At 40.1% G+C, this 22,078-nt stretch overlaps 1 protein-coding gene across 2 annotated transcripts; it reads right to left on the bottom strand.

Moving 5' to 3' along the window:
• Positions 1–3,185: 3,185 nt before the first annotated feature.
• rfx4 (regulatory factor X, 4) lies at positions 3,186–20,520 on the bottom strand (the record flags this gene model as incomplete). Of its 2 annotated transcripts, none has more annotated exons than XM_079162505.1 (18): positions 3,186–3,458; positions 6,243–6,378; positions 6,461–6,620; positions 6,732–6,890; positions 7,636–7,755; positions 9,194–9,311; positions 9,939–10,033; positions 10,386–10,530; positions 10,635–10,693; positions 10,805–10,905; positions 11,742–11,905; positions 12,069–12,146; positions 12,619–12,832; positions 13,339–13,400; positions 14,637–14,760; positions 17,721–17,781; positions 18,022–18,108; positions 20,478–20,520. In XM_079162505.1, the coding sequence occupies 18 exons, from the start codon at positions 20,518–20,520 to the stop codon at positions 3,186–3,188; spliced, it is 2,199 nt and encodes a 732-aa protein (XP_079018631.1). The 2 variants fall into 2 exon arrangements, with proteins under 2 accessions (XP_079018631.1, XP_079018630.1); XM_079162504.1 differs by having other exon boundaries at positions 6,732–6,893.
• Positions 20,521–22,078: the final 1,558 nt, after the last annotated feature.

A 22,078-nucleotide genomic window follows, 5' to 3' on the forward strand; every position in this document is an offset into this window, starting at 1 on the left:
CCTCTAACGAGAGTGTCAGTGAGGTCTGCTTCTGTCAACAGGGAAACTCCCCTGACTGTGTGACTGTCTCCATCACTTCAGGGCTGCTCTTCACTGCCACTGACATTACAAATATACAGTTTTCTAAGATATATATTTATATATATATTCGGGTTTATAAGCCTCTACGTGTCAGTTTTATATGTGTGAAACATTTGGGACGAAAACGCATGGTTTAATATATTATATTGAATGTATCACTATTTCAATATGGCAACAGGTTTGACGGGAAACATGCAGGGAAAACATTTTACTTGTATGCAACATATTAGTATGAGAGTATGCAATTAATATTTCCTTTGTGGCTCATGTTGTGGAATTTGAATATGAAGGCGATCATTAATAATGTAATTGATTCCTTCACAATATATTATACCATGTTGTGTCAGAGGTTTGGGTTGCAACAAGTGTCAAAAAGCCTTTTTTAATGGGAAAAGCTTGCCTGTATATTCGTCTTTGACAGTCAGGAATATCATGTTCACCTGTGAAACTGACTATGTGGCCTATACAAAGCTATTTATTTATGAAACAGAAGGTAATTTTCCACATTTACGCTTATCTGAATAAAAAACATATACCCATTCAACTGGTGGGTTGCCAATGGTGTTTTTGTTACATCTGTGAAGCATCACAGATTAAGAAAATATTAATCTAAATTGTTTTATTGATTTGTGGACTTATAGAGGAATATAGAAAATAGAAGAATTGACTGGATACAGTGAGTGAGGTGATGGCGCTTCAGATCCGTCTGTACAGAGAAAAACCCCACAGTTGGGTAGGTGTCATACACAGATCCTGGAACCACTTCTGTGACTCTGCAGAACGAATAGACCTCATGACGTACTGGTGAATCACTGCCACTATCCATGTCATTAACTGGGCTCAGGATATGTGTTGTCTGCAGTTGCCTCACATTAACAACCTCCAGGGTTTGAACCTTAATTTGTATGTTTTCTCTTTGTCGCTGTAATCTTCCTTTATCAGTACAAAGACATGCACATGGATCGGAGAATCTAAACTACCGATAGCTGTGAGTGTAGATATGTCCTTTTTCCTCCGAATAAACGTTCCCACAGGTCAGTTCCCCTTCATGACCATGAACAGTAATATTTCTAATATTCCAATATTATAGCCACTCACAAATCTTACAGTATACATACAGATACAGTGAGTTTAGGAATGTTAACCCAGTGTGAAAGTTTAAATCAAATTGATAAGATACATTTTTTCTATTTTAGTTTCATTTCAGATATATGCTTGACTCAGTGAGTTATAGACTAATTTTAAAGCGCATGAAAAGGGAGCGACTTGTTGTAACCACTGTGTAAGCAGGCAGGCATACGCTAGTGTAAGCAGTGTCTTGGTTATGTCAGAGATAAGACCTTCAGGTCATGCAGCAGGTTTCTCACATCAAAAAGTGCATATACCCAGGATCAGCAATCCTTCTCTGAAATCTTAAGCAGATATTGATATTGACACTCAGGTCAGATGATTAAACCACAACAGTGGGTTGCCATTTTTTCTGTTCTTAACAGGTTTTAGTGAATTCAAAGTCTCGGTTTAGAATCCTGCAGGATTTTGGAGACGAAACACTGAAGATCTATGTTCCAATAAAAACAAATCTCTGCAGGGGTCAGAGGTCAAAGGTCATGGGACTGAGGTACAATGACCCCAGCACACCAGGACATTCTCTCTATAGAAATGTAATTCTTTCTGCAGTGTGGCTCTTGTGCGACTGGCCCAACCCCCCACTGTGTTGTCACTGCATGGAGAGAGAAGTAACAATAAGCTCAGACTACTTCAGAACATTTTCTTTGTTTTCCAAAACGTAAACTGGAGATTCGATTAACGGCAAACGTGGAGTGATACATTTTCAGAAGTAACACATGTCAGTAGGTATAAAGTCAATCTATTTAGCAAATTAAAGAAATCTACCTTAAATAATTGTAATAAAAACTTTTACCACATAGAAAGGAAAGAAAGAGCAGGACTTAATCAATCAACGAGCAGACTTTGTGCCAGTGCCCACATTGATTATGAATATTGAATAGATACAATAATATGTTTCGTTAAATTGCGTTAGACAGAGTTGAAAAAGGAAGACAAGTGGACAAAGACTTTAAATTGTCACCACAGACGGTTTCCAGTGCTTTTATTTACAGAAAAGTGACTAGACTTCATGTTACTGTACACTTTGATAATTTCCCTTTTTATAAATACCCATAGGGTAATAGGTCCTCAGTAGCTTTGAGTGCATTATAAAACACACAACCCTAGGTTAATGCGTCTTTCACTTACCATACAAAACAGAGAACAAAGTACCAATTGTAACATAGAAAATAAAGGATACACCATGTTACAAAGTTACAGAAAATACATACTATATATATATATATATGTATATATAGTCACAGTAAAACAGCAAAAAATCTTGCAACAGAATACACACGCACAGCTGTTTTTGAGTCACTGCATTCAATCATTTAAAAAACTATCAAGATGGAGACACCTTAACACACCGATCAAGGAGTTTATATCTGTCTTGTGTTTTGGCTTTGTGCCACTGTATGTAACTGGTGTCCCAGAAGAACTTTAAGGCAGTACAGTTCATCCACATCCTGCAGCAAACAAAGCTGCTGCAGCGAGTTCATGACAAGATGCTGCACAATGCTGAGCAACAAGAGGAGACAGCGGTGTCACTGAGATTGTACTGGTGTCAGTGAAGGCTTACAGCACCCTGATCCGTCAGTCACTGACAAAACTGAGGGTTGGTGGGATGATCTGTGTGCTGACTTGTGAGACTGACGAGGGAAACAGAGGTGGACGTTCCTTAAAACAAAGGCACAGCTTGGCAGCAGCATTGCACTCCTAAAATGATTTTTGCTGCAAGTTCATTCTATATGATTTGAATTTTTTCCTCCAGCAGTGAGCAACAACATCTATTTTAATAAACCTCTGCACAAGTTACATCACAATCATCAGTGATTCAGAGACTTTTTAAATTGTCAGTACGTCCATACCATGATTCCTATTACTATGTACTCTCTGCTCCTCCGTTTTCATGTACTTGATTGGAAGTGTTCAGAGACGTTGCATCCACCAGTTTGGCAGGCCTAGAGCTTTTACACAGGTGTCCAGAGCATTGTTTATTTTGCCCAGCCCGTGGTGGCTTCTCCGTTGATGTAGGCAAAGCCGGGGAAATGCTGCGAGTGTTCGTACTCTGAGTTCCTGCGTGGGCCCAGGGGAGAGTAAAGGTCCCCAGAGGTGGCATAGCGGGATGAATGCATAGGTGGGCTGGTGTAACAGGTGTTAGCTGGCGACACATCTGGCCACCGGGGGGCGACGGGTGCAGGGTGTAACCGGGGAGTGCTGCCCATCAAGCAAGGCTCCATTCGAGACATCTGGCCGTTGAGCTGGTACTGAGGAAGGGAAGAAGAGGAGGAAAGAAGTTATGGTGATGCAGCAATGTCTACTATTGAGAGAAGCTTCAAATTTACAGTAAAACCTCAACAAACGTTTATTTTCATAGCCAATTAATCTGCTGATTGTTGTCTCTATTGTGCCTAAAATCTAAATATATTCAGTTTACTATCATATAACACGAAAGAAAAGCATTACATCAGAGCATTTAGAAGGCAGAACCGTTAAATGTTTGGTTTTCTTCTTGAAAAGTGACTCAAACGATTAATCAGGTATCACAATAGTTTCAGATTCACTTTTTGTGACTTGCCTAATTAATCAAGTAATATGTTATATCTTTAATCAGTCAGTTGACTGTTAAATGATATCTTATTTAAATGTTAAGGACGAAGGAAAATTGCTTTCTTTTTTTAGAGTTAGATGAGAGGCTCAAAACCACTCTCAAATCTGTCTGTTAAATATGAGGCTCACTCAGCCGGTTAGCTTAGCTTAGCTTAGCACAAAGGCTAGAAACAGAGTGGCTCTGTCCCAGTGCACATAACCGTCTGTAAAATAAAAAAAAATGCTTTCATATTTAGTTTTTTGTACTGATTAAACAAACACGATTGAACATGTTAGAGGTGCTGGTAAGCCGTCTTGGCCACCTTAGGAAAAAGCCATGCTAGCTGTTTCTTTCTGTCTCCAGTCTTTATGCTAAGCTAATCAGCTGCTGGCTATAGCCTTATATTCCATGAACAGAGATGAACAAAGATAGTGGTATCAATCTAACTGTTGGCAAAAAAAAAGCAAACAAGTGCATTTCCCAAAATATAAAACTATTCCTTTAAGATAAAAAAGCTGCAAGGAATAAACTGTTGGAGAAATACTGAATCATTTATTGACTGATTGGATTAGAAGTAATCAAACCCTAACATGCTGATTAAATACTGTTTCAAGACAGTTCTCAATCAGCTTATATAAAATACCCACCATGTGTACATTTTTAATTGTAGTATCTGAATTCACACCAGGTCGCTGAACCCAACACACTCGCAGAACATGTACAGAGGACGTGACCTCGGTGTCCTCAAAGGAAGCTATAGCGCTCCTGATGTCATATTTGATACTGCGTTAGACCTGGAGCGGTGTATTGTGTGAGATGACCCTGCCGATGGTAATTTCCTGTCAGGGGAAATTGCTTCACAAGATGGACCACAATGGTCGAAATAGAAAATTAAGTCACTTAAGAAAATTAGACATCAGTGGTTTTCCTGTGTTATTTGTGTTGCCTATGGTGACTGAACCCACACAGCTCTGACTAAATCTGCCTGTTGACAAAAATATTTTGGACAGATGGGGATCCGACGAGGTTTTGTGTTCGTCTCAGCTCCGTCCACAACCTCTCACACGGACAAAGCGCAGGCATTGTGCCCGATTTAAGCTCAGACAGGCTTTAAAAAAAAAAAGTGGAAGTAGGACCCTATTTCCCTTTTCTCACTAAATATAAACACGACAGTCGATTCCATTATGAGGGATCACGGCATGGAAAAAGACAGTCAGTGCAGGTCAGAGAGCAGAACAGACGGCTCAGCTGCCTCTTGTTCACAAGCAGAAAAGAGACCATTGAATAACAATATTTTAATAAACGCCCCCTTGCCCTGCTCTGTGGCCACTGGCTCAAACAGATGAAGAGACTATTGAGAGCTGGAAAGAGAAGTAACAGAGCAGGGCCCCTCTTGGCCCCGGCCGAGCCACCTTTCACTGTCTGCTTCCGCTGTGTGGAGAGGGTGATTCGGGGACTTTTAGAAACACTGCGACCGCTGAGGCCCAGCTGATCTCCTCCCACTATAAAGGCAGAAGAGGCTGGAGGGCCCTTGACAGGAAATTACCATCAAAAGAGTAAACTCACACCAGTCGCTACACAAGCTGTAACATCAGTGACTCCGTCACATCCTAACCACCATTTCTTTCCTCAAATTTAAATCTTCAGTCTTCTACTTACTTTGCTGCAAAGTGTACCAAGACGTGCTTCAAGCATCTCACACATAGCCTATGAACTGTGTACTACCTATTGATGCTCTCTTTCTGGGCACATCAGTGCACACATGCTTCTTCTTCTTCTTCCACTTCTTACAATGTAAATAACCAACATGGCACAGTTGCACACAGCTCTGTATTGTGGATGCATACAGTTAAGTTACAGTTTAGGCACGCACACGCACACACACACACACACACACACACACACACACACACACACACACACACACACACACACACACACACACACAGTCTCTATGGCCATCAGCGTAATCTGCAGCTTTAACTGGACTTGATACTTGTACTTTACTTTAGTATTTCTATTTAATGCTACTTTACTCTTATACTTATCTATATTTCAGAGGTAAATATTGAACGTTTGACTCCAGCTACATAGAACTAGCTATGTTGCAGATTAAGATTTTACATAGAAAGTAGATGACCTTATAAAATATGATGAACTGTTATAGATGAAACCACCCAACAGTAAGTAGAAACTTAGTCCACCTCGACCAACTGCAACTTTAAATTACAAATCATATGTTATGTATTTTATGTATCAATAATGCTAACACGCATAATAACACATAATAATCTGAAGAGTTGTTTTTGCAGAAAGATTATTTTAACTTTTGAATGTCTAAGTTAATTTTTGTGGATAATACTTCTCGACTCAAACTGATCCACATTCACTTAGAACATTCCTTAATTTAATAGCATTCATTTATAATACTATCAAACCTCAGTTCTTGACTGGGACTGACCTGTGCAGATGACCGGTAGGCGGAATAGTGGAGGGGGGCTGTGATCGCCGGCTCATGGGCCAGACTGGGATACTGGCTCTGGATGGAGTGAGGATGCTGGTTGGCATAGCTGCCATAGTTGTAGCTACCAGTATACCTAGAATGGAGGTGGTAGAAAACCCATCAAAGAAATTCTCCAACAAAAAGAAAATGAATCTTAATACCAAAATCATAATTACCCATGCTCCTCTCTGTAGACAGGCATCCGGGGGGTGGAGGATGGTGATGGGACTGGAGCGCTGTTACTCATACAGGACAGCTGCTGTCCGGCCTCTGGAGTGGAGCCGCCGGCTGTTGTCACTGTGTATGTAAGGGACCAGGTATATGACTGAACAGCGCCTGGTAGACACATATATGGACACAAAGAGAATGTGTTGGCTCAAAGAAACTATGTGCAGTGAGACTTCTGCTTATTTAGGATGTCTGTGTGACCTGTGAGGCCTGTCTAACCTGTGGTGGGGGTGACTCCGGTGTACTCCGGGGACACGGCTGCTGTGGGGGAGCTGGCCGAGGAAACGCCCACAGAGTGGACTGACCGAGCGGGAGAGAAAGATCCTGGAGACGGGGAGGTTGGGGTGGTTTCTGTCAGCGGGAATTCCTCCTCTCTCTCTGCTGAAGGTGTAAAGAGAGGACAGACCATTACACAATCTGATACAGTAAGAAAATATGCAAAAAGTTAAAAAAGTCAAAAAAAGCTGACATCTAATTATTTGATTTGTTATAAGATAAGATGATCCTTTATTATTCCCACAGCGGGGAAATTGTATATGTATTAAATAGTGCATTTATAAATGTTAAAGACACAACATATGTCAGTATCAACATGAGTAAACAGTAATAGCACAATCCTGGACTAGTAAGAATAAATGACCTCAGTGGAGCGCTACACACACAGATCAATGTTTCAAGCGGTAAAGTGAATATACGTTTATACTTCCACACAGAGGGAACTCCAAAGAGAAAGAAGTTCATTATTTCTAGAAACAAATACCAACTAAAGAATATTTCCACCACTGATTATTGTGCTGGGGATTTTCTCAATCAACCGAATACTGACGGTGCAAAGAAAAGAGGCAAAACAAAAGTAAAAAATGGACATCATAATTTCCTAAAGCTCGAGGCAATGTCTTCCATTTCCTTGTTTTATCCGACCAGCAGTCCAAAACCAAAGCTATTTAGCAAATCTTCACAATTCCTGAGCTGGAACTGAATGTTTGGGATTTTTGCTTGAAAAACTTTAACGATTAAAAGAAATAACAGTACTTTATTCTTGGAAACCTCCTACTACTACACAAGACATTTCTCAGCTGTTCTGCCATTATTCACTGATTAGACCTCCAGGTAGCGGTCTTACCTGTGCTGCCCTCTACCTTCATGGCCTTCATGAGTTCGTTGGCTCTCTCCTGGCAGTGCAGGGACTCCAGCAGGTAAAGCACATAATCATCAAACATGAGGTGGATCAGGTGGAAGGACCCTGCGTACGGATAAGACAGGATGAGTTCTTTACCCATAAAGAAAACTCAGAGGTGATGTGGAAGTTATTGTGTGGAAGCACATGCTGACAGTGAGACTTGGTTATGTGGAAAGAAACCAAAGGGCTATTTGTGTTTAGGGTTAGGACATAAAGGATGATGACCGTTAAGACTGAAGGATTTCTAAAGCAAGAGTGATGACATCACATCCTGCAGACTGACAGGAGGGCCGCTGTTATTAAAAAGAAGCGAGTGCGCTTGTTTCCGTGTACAGAGTCAGTGCCAGAAATATGTCAGCTGACCCCGGGGTCGCACGGAAGATGAGACCGTGGCATGTGAGGGAGTGTCACAATTGTGTCATTGTGCGGGTCGCTGTTGCCGCCGTGCGCACAATAAACACTTGTGGCTATTCAGGGGAGCGGGTTGTAACACTGACCGGTTATAAAATGGAAAAGACAGGCAAACACATCAAGAGAGGGGAGGGGAGGCTTTTGTTAATTAGCTGTTTGTGCACAGAGACCTGTTTTATCAAAACACTGCAACCAGCTGTGTCTTTGATATTCACAGACAGGGCCAAAGGACACAAGTAGAGGAAAGAGAAGCCATTTTCTTTTCTTTCATCTTTACAACTCTTCACTTATTGCAAACCTTGGGGGTGCACAACAATCTATCAAAGTGGCCATTTTACTTTTACATTTATGTTTTTCCTCTCTCTTTATTTCAGACATGAGATCCATACTTTAGAGGAATCGAGAAATGGTTATTTGGTTGCACAGAACCCTGTATGAAGTTTATAAACGTACACCAGTTCAGTGGTGATATGGACATCAATGTCAGATGACTAGAATATCGTTAACTGGGACATTTTACATGAACATCTCTGGATTAAAGAGTGCAAAATCTTTATTTTGGTATGATTTATTTTTTGTGTGTATTATTCATTATGCTCAGCACAAATTATTCCTCATGCGAAAAACAACAAACTTCTGGCTAATGTGAAGCAGGATTTAACAAAAAGTCATAGTGTGCACAGTTAACTCAGCTATAGCTACAGAAACAATCAGGTTTAATGTTCTTTTGTTTATGATGTGGTTTGAAGTCTATTTCATGGTTTTTCTCTCATTATATTGGTATTTAAGGGCTACACTTGGATGATGAGTTCATCTGGATGGATAATAATAAAAAGCTTGAGTTGTAAGTTAGGAAAAGAGCTTTTATTTTTTTATTTGCAATGTAAGAAGTTGTCTTTTTATAGGACACATGTTTCACCACTAGAATGGTATCTGTGGTACCTTAAAAGTCTGTGTGGACCTTTGTATGTGCATAACACAATAAACTACAATAAATTACTTTTCTCTATACTCATGAAGCACTGTCAAAGTTGTGTATTTCCAGCTGTCTGTTGCATTAAGGAATGATGACAAAGCATGAGCAGCTCACCAAAGCTGGGTGCGCTGTGGAGGGTCATATCCCGGATGACTCTGGTACCAAAACACGACCACATCAGCAGGAACTGTTGGGCCACCTTCTTCAGGCACCCGGGCCTCTTCCCTGCCACCTAGAGAGAACATTTCCATGTGAAAAGAGGGGGAAGGGTCGGGATGCCGGCGTAGAATTAACCCCTGGGTCCACATTGGGGCTTAACCCTCAGGAACGAAAAACATGTCAACAAGTCAACTATTTAATTTGCCCCCAGAGACACGCCCTCCTATTGAACTATTGTCTGGGCAGTCCAAGACGTTGCCAGGGCGACCAAATTTTACAAGCCCATATCTGGCACATAATGGACGCAAATGGGAAGCTTGAAGACATCATTAACCGAGAGGATTGCAACGTAAGTGCCTCTGTGTGAGAAAGACACGCAGAGACGAGTCGCGTTCAGCCGCAGGTGTATTTTTAAGGGCAAAATAACAAGACTTCTGCTGCGCAAACACTTGAAACATTTAGTTAAAATCACCTCTCAGCATCTAACAAACATTACATTACAGTCATTTATCCAAAGCGACTTACAATTCCGATTCTATCACACTGTAGGCACAGCTACGGGAGCAGGCATAGAAAATACATCAACTTTATCAGTGCAAAATGAACAAAAGACACACATTTATGCATAAATACTGAGTCAGACCAGGTTTAAAGACCTATTTTTCTCGAAATGAGTCAAAAAAAGTAAATGCTGTCTGACCTTGACGACACAGCGATCCACCATCAAGTCCAGCCACTCGATGTACGCCTCGATTGGAGACTGCTCCTCCAATAGACGGTCAAACTCCTGATACACTGTGACAGGAGGGAGAATATTGTCAGGTTATATTGTATTCTACGTCACTTGAAAACTAAAAAAATATGAACGCAAATGGCGTTTTTATGCGACAAATGCTACGTATCAGTGACCTCTGATCCCGTCAGGACTGATTCAGAGGAGTGAGACTGGAGTGAATTGGAGATGCTCCGCAGGGTGTTTCAGAGGAGTGTGAACTTGTTTAACCTCTTGGTCTCCATCATTAATGCTTTGACTCTGCTAGTCGTGGGAATGATTGTCCCTCGTTGTGTCGTTTGCGTGGCAGTAAAGTGTAATTCTCCGTCTGGCTGGGTGTGTTTGAGTGGAATCAGTTTAAAAGCAAGGACTTACAGTGGATAATAAGCCGCCTGTGCTCCTCTTGTGAGTCCTCCATGGTGTAAAGTGTCTGCTTGGTGATGCTGTTCAAGTCCACATTCCTCCAGTCCTCCAGCATTTGAAAGGTGATGTCGGCACTGTTTATCACAGTCCGTGACGCCTGGGGACAGATAAATCGACAATATTACAAGAGCATACCCATATCCCTTATCAGTGTTTGTTCATATGGATTTTATTAAAAAACATTCAGACCAGGATAAGCACCTGACATAGATGGTTTAATGATGTTTGCCGCTTTAGAATCTGAGAAAATCTCCTGGATACTGGAAACAAAAAAGGAGAATAAATATGGTTATTCCTGTGAGTGTCATCATTTAAACTTTCTGTTCAAAATTAGCAATTTTCAAGATATGAGATGTGGATTTTATACCTACATTCAAATTTGATATTCCTCAGGTTTTCAGGAAGGTCATGAAGTGCTATTTTGAGCCACTCATCAAGCTGTTTGGCAAATTTTCGAATAACCTGAGTCAAACTGTGTGGATGAAAGAAAACAGGAACATAATTAGTACATTAGACACCATTTATAATCACCAGTCATCCTATTAAACAATCAATCTTTTAGTCTATAAAATGTATAAAAAAAGCCAAGTTCCCAGAAACTAAGGCGAGGTCTTTAAATTACTGAGCAACTGAGCATTATTGACGGAGCAACCTCAACCTGAGGTGTGGTGAAAAGTAAGTGGATCAAAATCACTGTTTAGAAGAACAGAACAGAAGTAAATGGTTGGTTTGGGAAGTTGGAATCAGATAAATGATGGTGTTTTTGCCCGTTAAACTATACGACAATTAGCAGACTTTGTCAACTGACTAACTGAGAAATTGACCCATCGTTTCAGTCTGACATTGAAATTACATTAAATAAAAGCTACATTTAAATTGTGCTTGAACATCCAGACCAAAGCAAAACCTTTAACTTATTTGTTTTAATTAGAGTGAACCTCACTGATGTTCATGCAGATCATTACGCAAAACATGGAACCTCAAAATGAATTCTACACAATAATACAAAAAAATGTTGCTGTTTATATGAAGGTCAAATATAGTCAAAAGCACACTATAGCAAGAAGGCCATTAACCATTAAAGTATATGGTATTATTAATAATAATGAAACGGCTATATTCCCTGAACTAAATGATAACTATGACAGTGTTAATGTAGCAGCTTGAATTCACACTGCAAAATAAACATCTGCTGTAACGTCAATGCAATAAACAAAACATGGCATCCGATGTAATCTCAGTAACAACCGATAAGAAAATGGTATCGATTCATTCATTCTAAGAGTGAAGGGTACAACAGGTGCTCACCTGTCAGGCAGTGCTTGCAGGACGGTGGGCATCAGCACCCCAGAGATGGCCTTGTAGAGGATGGAGTCGCAAACCCCGACGATGTTTACCACGGTGTTGGAGCCGAGGACAGGCAGCATGTGGGACGGCATGCCCTGCCAGAAGTGCAGCAAGAAGCTTTGGACCTGAAAGTACCACACAGACACACACAATTCAATTTTACAGGAAATAAAAGTTATTTGTTTTAACATTTTAAAAGCTGTAAGAGCTAGTTACATGCAAACAAACATTTAGTTTGGTAAAACAGAAATGGATCTGTAAAAATGGTCGAAAACAAAAGAAACCTGCCTCATCAAAGTTGGCTCGGATAACAGTGTCCAGTATCCTTTGACAGTGCGTTCTGTACATCATGATGAAGGTTGACACCTGTGGGCAACAACAGAGTATTAACGTAATTGCATCACAACGTAACTGCTTTTTTTCTCTTTTGGGGAAAGTAAAAAAACAAAGTGGTACAAAAACAAGAGAATAAATCTTGTAAAAAGCATGTGAACCAATGAATACATGTTACAGGTCTAGGCAGGAGCGGAGTAATATAAAACGAGCTTTAGAGATCAGCAAAACACAAACCATTTAAAATCATGGCCCCTCTTTAAAAGCCGGACAGCTAGTGCCTGTCCTTTGTCCATTGCTAGATCTTATTATCTCCCCCAAAAGATTAAGAGTTAGTGAAGAGCCAGCATATAAATCCTCAAGGTCCTTCTCTAAATGCAAACCCAGTGAAGGTCCCAGGCAGATAAAAGGCTGGAGCCAGAGGGGGCGCAGAGATGGTGAGATGGCAGGGAGAGGTGGGAAGGGGGGGTGGCTGTAAGGATGGACTTTTAAAACTCCTGTTTACCCTCTCTTCTGGCAGGCTGGCGGGCAAATTTAGGTCTTTGACATTTGGAAACTCTGGCAGGAGCGTTCCCAGTTTGGAACGCGGTGAATACGCCACTGTCTGCTTCGTGACCTCTTTCTTCCCTGTCTCGTTCACCCACGCCGCTCCCTTTTTGGAGTACATCACATCATAATACTGAGAGGTCTCCTTCACGGCTATGCCGTAGTAGTGGTACCTGAGGAGAGCAGAGGGCAAACGGGTGAAGAACATCTTTTTAGTACAAAGACCTAAAACTACAGCTATAGAAAACTGCAAAAGCAAAACTTGGAATGAAAAAAAATTCAAACACAATTTATAAAGACATTGCTTAAAAAGTTAGTTTATTCAGATTTGAACATGTTTTTCTCTGATTTGGTGTTTTGTTTATATAGTTGGGAAGAACAAAATAATCTTATTGAAAGGTATATGTAGTCAGATGTTTACTACTATCAGACTATATCGAATCTCAGTCTCAGAAACTCAGGACCACAATGGAAACAAGTTATTTTAACTTTTCGTGATTCGTGCATCAATCTTGTTGGTGTCATATGCTGTTTATAGGTTGTTTCATTTAGTAGACTCTTTCTGCATGTCCATACTTTAAAAAAAAAAAAATTGTTTGGTTTTTTGGGGCGGGGAGGGTTTGTGAATATGTGTGTAACATGTAGGTAGTTCACGAAAGAATAAACCAAACTAACTTACTTAGACTGCCCTCTTGTCCCAAGTCTTCTGGTAGTTAACGCTGGAAACTGTTGCCTTATGATCTGTTCAGTGTAGGAGAGAAAACATTAGTCAGTGTTCTGGCACTAAAGAGTGAGCGGTTGAACCTTTTTGGGGGGCGTTATATAATGTATATATCAGCATTTCATAGTAATTTATTTTAGTAAGGAGGAAAAAGAAAAGGATATATAAACAGCTGACACAAGGTACCAAATACACTCTTTATAAAGTATTAACTTGTGTATTTTTTTCAGAGGAAAAAAATGGGAAAATGTTTTATAAAGTTTGTCAATATAACAACACGAAAGTCTCATAGACGTTTTCACAGGGAGGTCTGTGAGGGGAAAATAAGCTTTGAGAGCCATCCATTTATGACATCCAGGGGTATTACTTTTTTTTTTGTCCTATATCAACAGTCTCCCCTCATATATCCACCCACCCATCCTCTCTTTCTCCTCTCCACTCCCTCCTTCTTCCTTTCCTCTCTTTTTGTCCAAAGAGATTGGCTCCTTGGTCCAACTCCTGGTGCAGAAACTTTAGCAAACAGTGTAGCTCTCCATTGTGTGGGATGAAAAAAGAGGCCAAGCTGTGAAGTTTCTGTCAGGCCCCGCTTGATAAATGAGCAGACAGGGAGGCAGTCCGGGCCCTCTCTCGTTTTTTTGTCCTGAATCAATGAAGCCTTCCTAAAGGACACCCCACACTGCTCCAGCCACTGATCTAACATTCCGCAACATCTCACCCTTCCAAATTTCCTTTAATTACACATTAATCCAGGCCCCTTCTCTTTTTCAATATCTTCCGACAGGAGCTGCGGAGGGGTGGGGGTGGGCCGGGTTGGGGGTTGGGGCCGGAGTCCAGGGTACAGGGGATGGCTGGGGGTAGGAAGGCTGAGGAAGTTCTTGGGGTTGTGGGAACAGACGAAAGCACATCTCCTTTGGCTCTAGATTATGTGTTCAGTGAACGGCCGCAGAGCTTTGCTCCCTTCACACTGAGCTGCATTTGATATTACTTCAACAGCAGCCAAAAAAAAAAAACCCAGCCCAGGCATGAAATGGTCAGACTAACGCTGATTTAGTGCATGAGATTATTGCTTTCATACATCATCCACATGTTGTTGTTGTATCTTCTCCCGTTGAGTATGAATGTATATTTGAACTCTAAAAAGACTACAGATGTAGTTCATGGCTTGCATGCGTTTTCAAGACAATTAAAAATTGATTTAGAGTTAAACTGGATTCTGGAGGGACCGATAAGTTGCCAGACTGATGTTTGAATCTTACCTTTCCGAAGCTGGCTGCGTTCACAGGCTGTGTGTCCTGCTTTTCACTGAAGTCTAGGTAATGCATGTAGAGGGCACTTCGGGGGATACACACGCCTTCAGCTATCTCATAGTTCTCTTCTAGCCTTTGGATGATAATGGGAATCATCAGTGCACAAAAAATCTAATATGGTTGTGACATAAAGTGAAAAATGGGCAGTCATTTAAGGTGTACATTTTTAAGAAGCCAGATTACATTCGTGTCAGCTACACTAATAAATGTAGTGAAATAAGTAACTAATTGATCATATTAAACTATATGATGCTAAAGTATCAATCAATCCGCATGTGTACTGCAGCACACAACTTTACATGTGTCATATTTACCCGACACTAAGCATGACATCACAGATACCACTCATTGCACAACTACACAGACAGTAACAACTGCTCTTTGGGGAAGACGTACGTGTGTCATAGACCAAAAATCCAAAAGATAATTTCCCTGATGATAGTAAGCGATCTTGTCTAATTAACAGACACACTGTAAAAATGATGATAAATTCTAGGCAGCGCAGAATGTTTGATGTGTTTTGGAGGGGCAGTTGTTGCAGTTATATGGAATGCGTGTCACCACTTGGCTACCAAGCTCTCCACATACCTGCATTTTTGTGTAATCTTCCCAACATAAGTGGTTGTATTTCATTACATTGATCTGAGTTGTTGAGCTTTTGATCTGTTTTCAGTTCCTGTATAATGTTGCGTTGCATGTTGCGTTGGTTTTAGTCTAGTCTTGCATTACTGTGTCCACTTGGTTAAAGTAATTTATGTGTGGAAAAGACTCAGTAAATGGTTTCCGATGCACATCATATGTCATGTAGCTATATAATTGATTTGCATTACTGAAAATCAAAACACAGCTTTCTGTATTTGTCAGTGTCTGTTTCTTGTAATTGTTTTTAATCATTTTATCCTGCTTAAAGTTTCATGTTTTTACTGTAAAACCCTTTGTAACTTGATAACCCATTACCATGTCAGTGCTGTATTGCTTTAAGTTTCTATTGGAGTATTTAACCTAAAGCCTCTTTGCTGCCAATAAATCATCAGGTATGTAAATCATAGTTTGCTAATAAAAGCATACACACATATATAATCACATTTGTACAACTTACAAGTATCAACAAAAGGTCAAATAACTAAATAAGAATGGACCCAAATCTGAGCCTTGAGGTACGCCAGCATCATTACCAGTGATTTCTGATGTGGTATTAACCATGACAACACAATATTTCCTGTTTGAGGTACTATTTCACTTGTTTTGTGGGACATTTTGATATTAAGGTAATTCGATTTTTACCAATGAGAAGAAAAAAAAAAAAGAAAGTGCTAATAGGTCTGTAAGTGTTATTGGTGACTATGACGTGGCAGCCATATTTGAAAACTAGTGTATATTTTAAAATTAGTGACATTTGTTTTCCAATTGTTTGGAATAACTCCCTCAGTAATAAATCAACAGCGGAAACCATCCTGTGCAGTTTGTACCAGGTCACTCCTCTAATGGTCTGAACAGAAACCTGTTTAAATGAGCAACAGATTGATTATAAAGAGGTATGAGGTCAACAGAGTCAACAAACAACATACTGAATCCTGCCGCCATTTACCCTGCAATATATAAAACACTTATGATTTCTCTGTTAATTTCTTCAGTTGTTATCACATATATTTAGCTTTTACCCACTGCTTCACTTTTAATGTTGACTTATTTGAGCTTTTGTAACCTTATTTCTCAGTCCTAAATAAATGCCTCTCATGTTGAACATCATTCCTGTAGAATTTATTTGGCTCCTGTGAGAGCCTGCTCCTGTCGTTTTACGAGCCGTGACTGTATTGTTTCAGTGAGCCGTGGGAAATGATCTCTATGACCTGACTTACATTCCCTTTGACTCAGAAAGCTGTCGTTGGAATTACATTCATAAAAGAATTATGGCCATTTCATTTTCAGTGAAATAACAGCCGTTCAACTTTATTTAGAAATAACTGCATTTTCACTAATGTTCTGTGCTGCTCTGGTTTAAATATATAAAGCTAATTTTAGTAACTTCTCTGAAAATCTAATGCAAATTGTGGCCAAACAGTCATGTGACCAAACATATTCTTCCTGGTTGAACAATGAAAACCAAAAAAATCAATCAAAAACTCCTAACTATGGTTACTTTTAATGTTTTTACATTGTGCTAAAATGTTAGTACATTTTTTTGTAGATTTCACTAGAAACAAAAAACGTCTCCATATGCACAGTGCAATTATTACAGAGGCCAATGACATTATCATTTATGTCTATAATGCTTCTCTATAAAAAAGTACATTGACCCAACTAATGTTCCTCACACTGGGTTTCAGTCCCCCACAGCGCAGCTTAAATCAGTATAAATATTCATTTAAGATCATGTTGAATGCTTAAGTAAATGGGGTCATTGGTCATGGGGCTGTGCAATAGGCAGCCACTTTATAACTAGAGGCATGTGTGGGGTTTGAATTGTATACATGCGAAGGATATGAAAGATCTGTTGCATGTCGAAGCTGCACCACTTTTTAATCTGTCTGTGTTAGATGTCTCTATTGTTCAACAGCATTATGGAGTCCAAATCAAACTTCCCCGGGAGGACAAATAAAACATAAACTCTTATCTGATCAGTTTATCATGGTCAGATGCAAGCCTAAAATTTAAACTAAAATTATCATACGTGTTTTTAAAATACAAAATTGGTTCAAACAAATGGAAAAAAACAAACATTTCATAAACATGTCGCCACTTACATCTGTGTTTGTGGCTCAACGACACGTAATGTAAATCTTCCCTTTACCGATGTAATAAAACCAGAAATGTAGAGAATGTGGTGTTCATCTGTGTGCGTCATGTAAAACTATTCAAATAATGCAATTTTCGAAACGATAAATTGAAAATTGTAGACTTCGGCGAGTGGGTTACTAATAATTATGGATTTTTTTAGAAGACTGGCAACATTGTTTTTACATTATTCACAATACTTGCATTTGATTAGACTAAATAAAAATACAATATAAAATTGTATTAAAGATAACTTACCATTCCAGAGTAGCCGGTGTCGAATGTGGTTTGGAGGCTCTGTTGTTTTCTTTTTCTTCATCTGTAACATACAACACATTTTGGATTTTAGGGGCAAAACTAAGTGATTCAGGTAAAATGAGACATTCAAATGTGGAACCACTGAAAGTTTACATAACCGACACAATGGGCAAAACCTAAACTTTTTGAAAAACTGTTAAATTACATTTATTGAACTAAACCCATTAACTATAAGATTGATAAATGATGTTTAACAACAGTTAAGTCAGTAGGTTTAGTGTAACAGTGTTCGCCTGCTTACGTTCATCGTTGGACATGTTCCCCAGAGACGTGTGACTGGAATATCGCTTGCTCTCACTCTCGTTGAGGCATCTTTCAATCCAACTCTCTACAAAAGACATGATGGATCACAGATCACAGAGCCGGACAAACTGTAATATGACGCCTTTTAGTACAACTCAGAAAAATTATTTCAGAGATTATGAAATTAAAAATCTGGTCAAAATAATATGATTTTTTAAAATACGTAACCGTGGGCCTTTTAATTGTGCTTTAGCTAAAACATACGTTTGTAGCAGTTTGGGTCAATTTCTTTGTATTAATTTAAACGGAAACTGTTCATTTAAAAACTCATTTTCTGAAGTGAACTCATTTTGTCCTGCAGCAGCATAGAGCCGAAGCTGTATTTACATAAACAGTGAAAATCACTGCCTAATCAGGACACTTTAAATGTCCCTAATGTGACAAGGCGAGCTGACTACAATCGATTGTATGGGCAGCGATGCAGCCATGGCTCTATTTGAGATGTTTTCACCAGGGCGGCAGGAATCCAGCATTGTTCCCAGGAGACTACGAGCGTACACACTCGCTTAAAAGAGCCTGTGCACATTACTGAAGCATTCTGGTGGAATAGAGGCCATTGTCCTGCTTTAATTTCTACTTAGAAATAGCTCAACATGTGTGCTTTCTGTGACCGAGCAGCAGCAAAACACCAACGCTTTCATGTAGAAACAGCCTGATACGTAGAGTGGAAATCCATTTAAAATTCCTCTGTCAAGAAAGGTATTTAGTATTTGATGAATGTAATTCAGAAAAGAGACTGCACATTATTATTATTCACCTTGTAGTTTAAATTGTGTTTTTTTTTCAACAATAAGCTACATCTTCTTTACGAGCCACTGAATTACCCACTAAGCAGAGCAATGGAATAAAAAGTAAAATATTTTCCATTAAATCTGTTGAATAAAAACTTTATGGAACCTAAAATACAAACGAGCCGTCAAAACTACCTCAGACGTTTACACAGTACTAAGATAAAAGCTCTTAACCAGTACATTTAACAAAATAAAAGTCTCAACTAACTCTTTCTTTAAAATGTGTTTTTCTTTCCTGCATGTCAACTGACAACAATCCCCATAGCAGCTGTTGCTAGGACAGACTTTTGGCAGGACGAGCTGTTGGTGCAGCACATGAGGGGATTGAGAGGAGGTCACAGATAATCAAAAGTTTTAAAAGTCTACAGGCGATGAGGAATCTACACCTCCATGTTTGTCACGTGTTGATAGAAAACGTCCGACTGCAGTTAAGAGTCCCGTCATCGCTGCACAGACTCACGGCTCTCTGAACCGACGTGGAAGGACTTCTTTTTCTCCACGCCAGAGAATATTATCGTTAGAAGCTCTTTAATGGTCTTAATTGCTGTGATTATCATTATCATCACCTTTAATATTGCCACCTGATTTATAATACTCTACATGTCAATTAAAATGCTTGTTACACAATCAAAATAAAAACTGCCTGTAAATGTGAATTTTCTCTCTGAATAAAAGAATACCAGTGTCACTGACGGCGTTCTGACATGTCCCATTATTTGCCGACAGCATTTACTTTTGTTTAACTAAAAAAAAAAACACCAAAAGAAAAAGTGAATCCACTGAAGTGAAGCTAATTCTCCACAGAGGCTCAGATCTCAAGCTTCATTTGCCACAGGAACAGATAAGTTGGGGATCTAAATAATTGGATTAAATTTGATCAACACTCATTTATTTACACACACGCAGGGCTAAACTAGTCTGCCCTGCTGCACCTGCATACCACCAAGAAATGAATTTATATTCTTTAACCAAGGATTTAATTCTGTCAATCATATTTACTCATTTAAAAAAAATTTTGATAAAAATAACTGTTGCATGATTTGTTTAGTTGTCAGTTTTTAAGTTGAATAAAAGCTTTAGTTTTCCAATATTGGACTAAAAATAAACAGAACAAATCGTTGAGTGAAGACGCATAATACTTTAAAGGCCACCATGATGTGCACTTTCTTTTGTTATTTTCTGCTAAAGATGAATCCAGAATTTTACAAAAAAATGTTTTTCTGAAAACAGCAAGAAGCTACTTGACCGAGCCAATAATGAAAAAATTAAAAGGCTATTTCCCTGCTTTCTGTGACTTTTTCTTGAATCAGTCAGTAAGTGACACGCTTGTGACATAACAGCACTCCTCATAAATGTGCATGACCGAAAACACACACTCATAAATAACTTCAGAAATGAAAAAATTAAATAAGTGATCAAAAGGTAAAAAAAAAAAAAAATGAACAACCGAGCATCCAGACACTGCCTCAGTATGACTGAAGAGAAAGTTTGAGACTTCCAGAGCAGCAGCAGATTCAGAAGCTCACACAATGTTTCTGAACAGAAGCTGGTTCTCTCAACACATCCAGACAAAGCAAAGCGAGCAGAGATTAACAGGACTGACCTGTGGAATCCATATCAGGCTCCTCCAGCAGCCCGCAATGCATCCTCTTCCCATCAACGACACTGGTTCCTCCAAGAAAATGGCTTAGTGCACGTTTCCCCCTCCTCGGCGGCTCTCCCCTTGTCTCGCTCAGTGTTTCCGTGACCACTGCCCGTCACAGGAGATGTTGAGGATCTGAGGTTCGCCCAGAGAGGGGTGGTGTTGGCGGAGGAGAAGGGGGGAGGTGGGAATAAGGGAGGAAAGGGGGGTAGAGACTCCAGAAATCCAGCGGGGGGAAAGCCAGACCCGTCAAAATGTTTGCTGATGTTTCATGGGAAAGGGGCTGATTTTATAGGAGCCCTGATGGGGACATGTCATTGATAGGCTTGGAAGGCTGATGAATGGCCCCAAGTCAGATGGGGATGTGGCAAGGCTCACTGGAAGTCTTTTGTGGGGCTGTTTTGAATAAGAAAAGCTCCCTCCCAACGAAAAAAAAGAGGCTTAGATCTACGCAGTCCTAACACTGTGGCCTCCCCGTCTCCCATTATGGCATTTAATACGTTTTTATACACCCCAGAGCTCCATATAAACATACATCCCTACACAACCGCCGCTCCTGCCTTTGCTTCTCATTTTAACTCCCATTTTCGCATCCCACGGACACTTGTTGCCGCATTTGGTCTACTTATCACCTCACTCCACCATTAAAGCATCTTTGTGGCAACTTTGTCACAGATTTGACATCATGTGTGCTCAGACACACATTCAAACATGCTAAAAATCCAGTGTGAATGTTTTTGGTGGAATTCTCACCTGTTTTTCTGCTCACTCTTTCGCTGTGGCAACCTTATTTTTGGTGTGCCTCTGAGAAGAGGGAACGGTCACAAAGGGGGGGAAGTAAAAGTGCAAAGCCCGAGGCTGGGAGGGCTCTGATGGAGTGCCTGAGAGCTGGAGAAGCGAAAGCTGTGATTAGAATATGAATGGAACCACAGGAGAGGGGGAGAGGAGAGGGGAAAGAAGAGGGGAGAGGAGAAAGGCGGATTATGGCTGAATTACTCCCCACACCATGGATAGCAAAGGAGGACTTTCTCCACCAGTGCGCAGGCGTGGGCCCCACTGCTGCTGCTGCTGCTACTACTCACCGACGGACACCGTGCAGATACCTGGGAGCACGTGTGGGACAGGGGGGCAGCAACATCACATGGGACAAGGTGCACAGGGCCATACTTTTTTGGAGCAGGTCTGTGCATCCATTCACACTCATGTGGGAAGAAAGAAGCTGCTGGATATGAATGAAAGGTTAAAAGGAATTTGGAAATATAAAAAAATAAAGAAGCAAAAACAGCATCATCATAACATTTTATTCATGTTGACTTGTCTGCAAAGCCTCTAAATGCTTCAGATTAAACAAGACATGCAACAACCCCATTAATGGCACACTATCTCAAGGCCTACATGGTGGCTACTGCAGAGCCGTGACCTCAAAGGAGGATCTAATTAATTTCAGTCAAATGAGAAGGTGGAGTCTGTATCTCCCTCAGTGGACGACATCCTTTTTTTTTCATCCTGTTATCTGCTTATTAGAGCCTCATAAAATAGGACAGGTGCAGCCACCAAAAGAG

Source organism: Pholis gunnellus (genome assembly GCF_910591455.1).
Source record: "Pholis gunnellus genome assembly, chromosome: 7".
In the NCBI taxonomy this organism is placed as follows: Eukaryota; Metazoa; Chordata; class Actinopteri; order Perciformes; family Pholidae; genus Pholis; species Pholis gunnellus.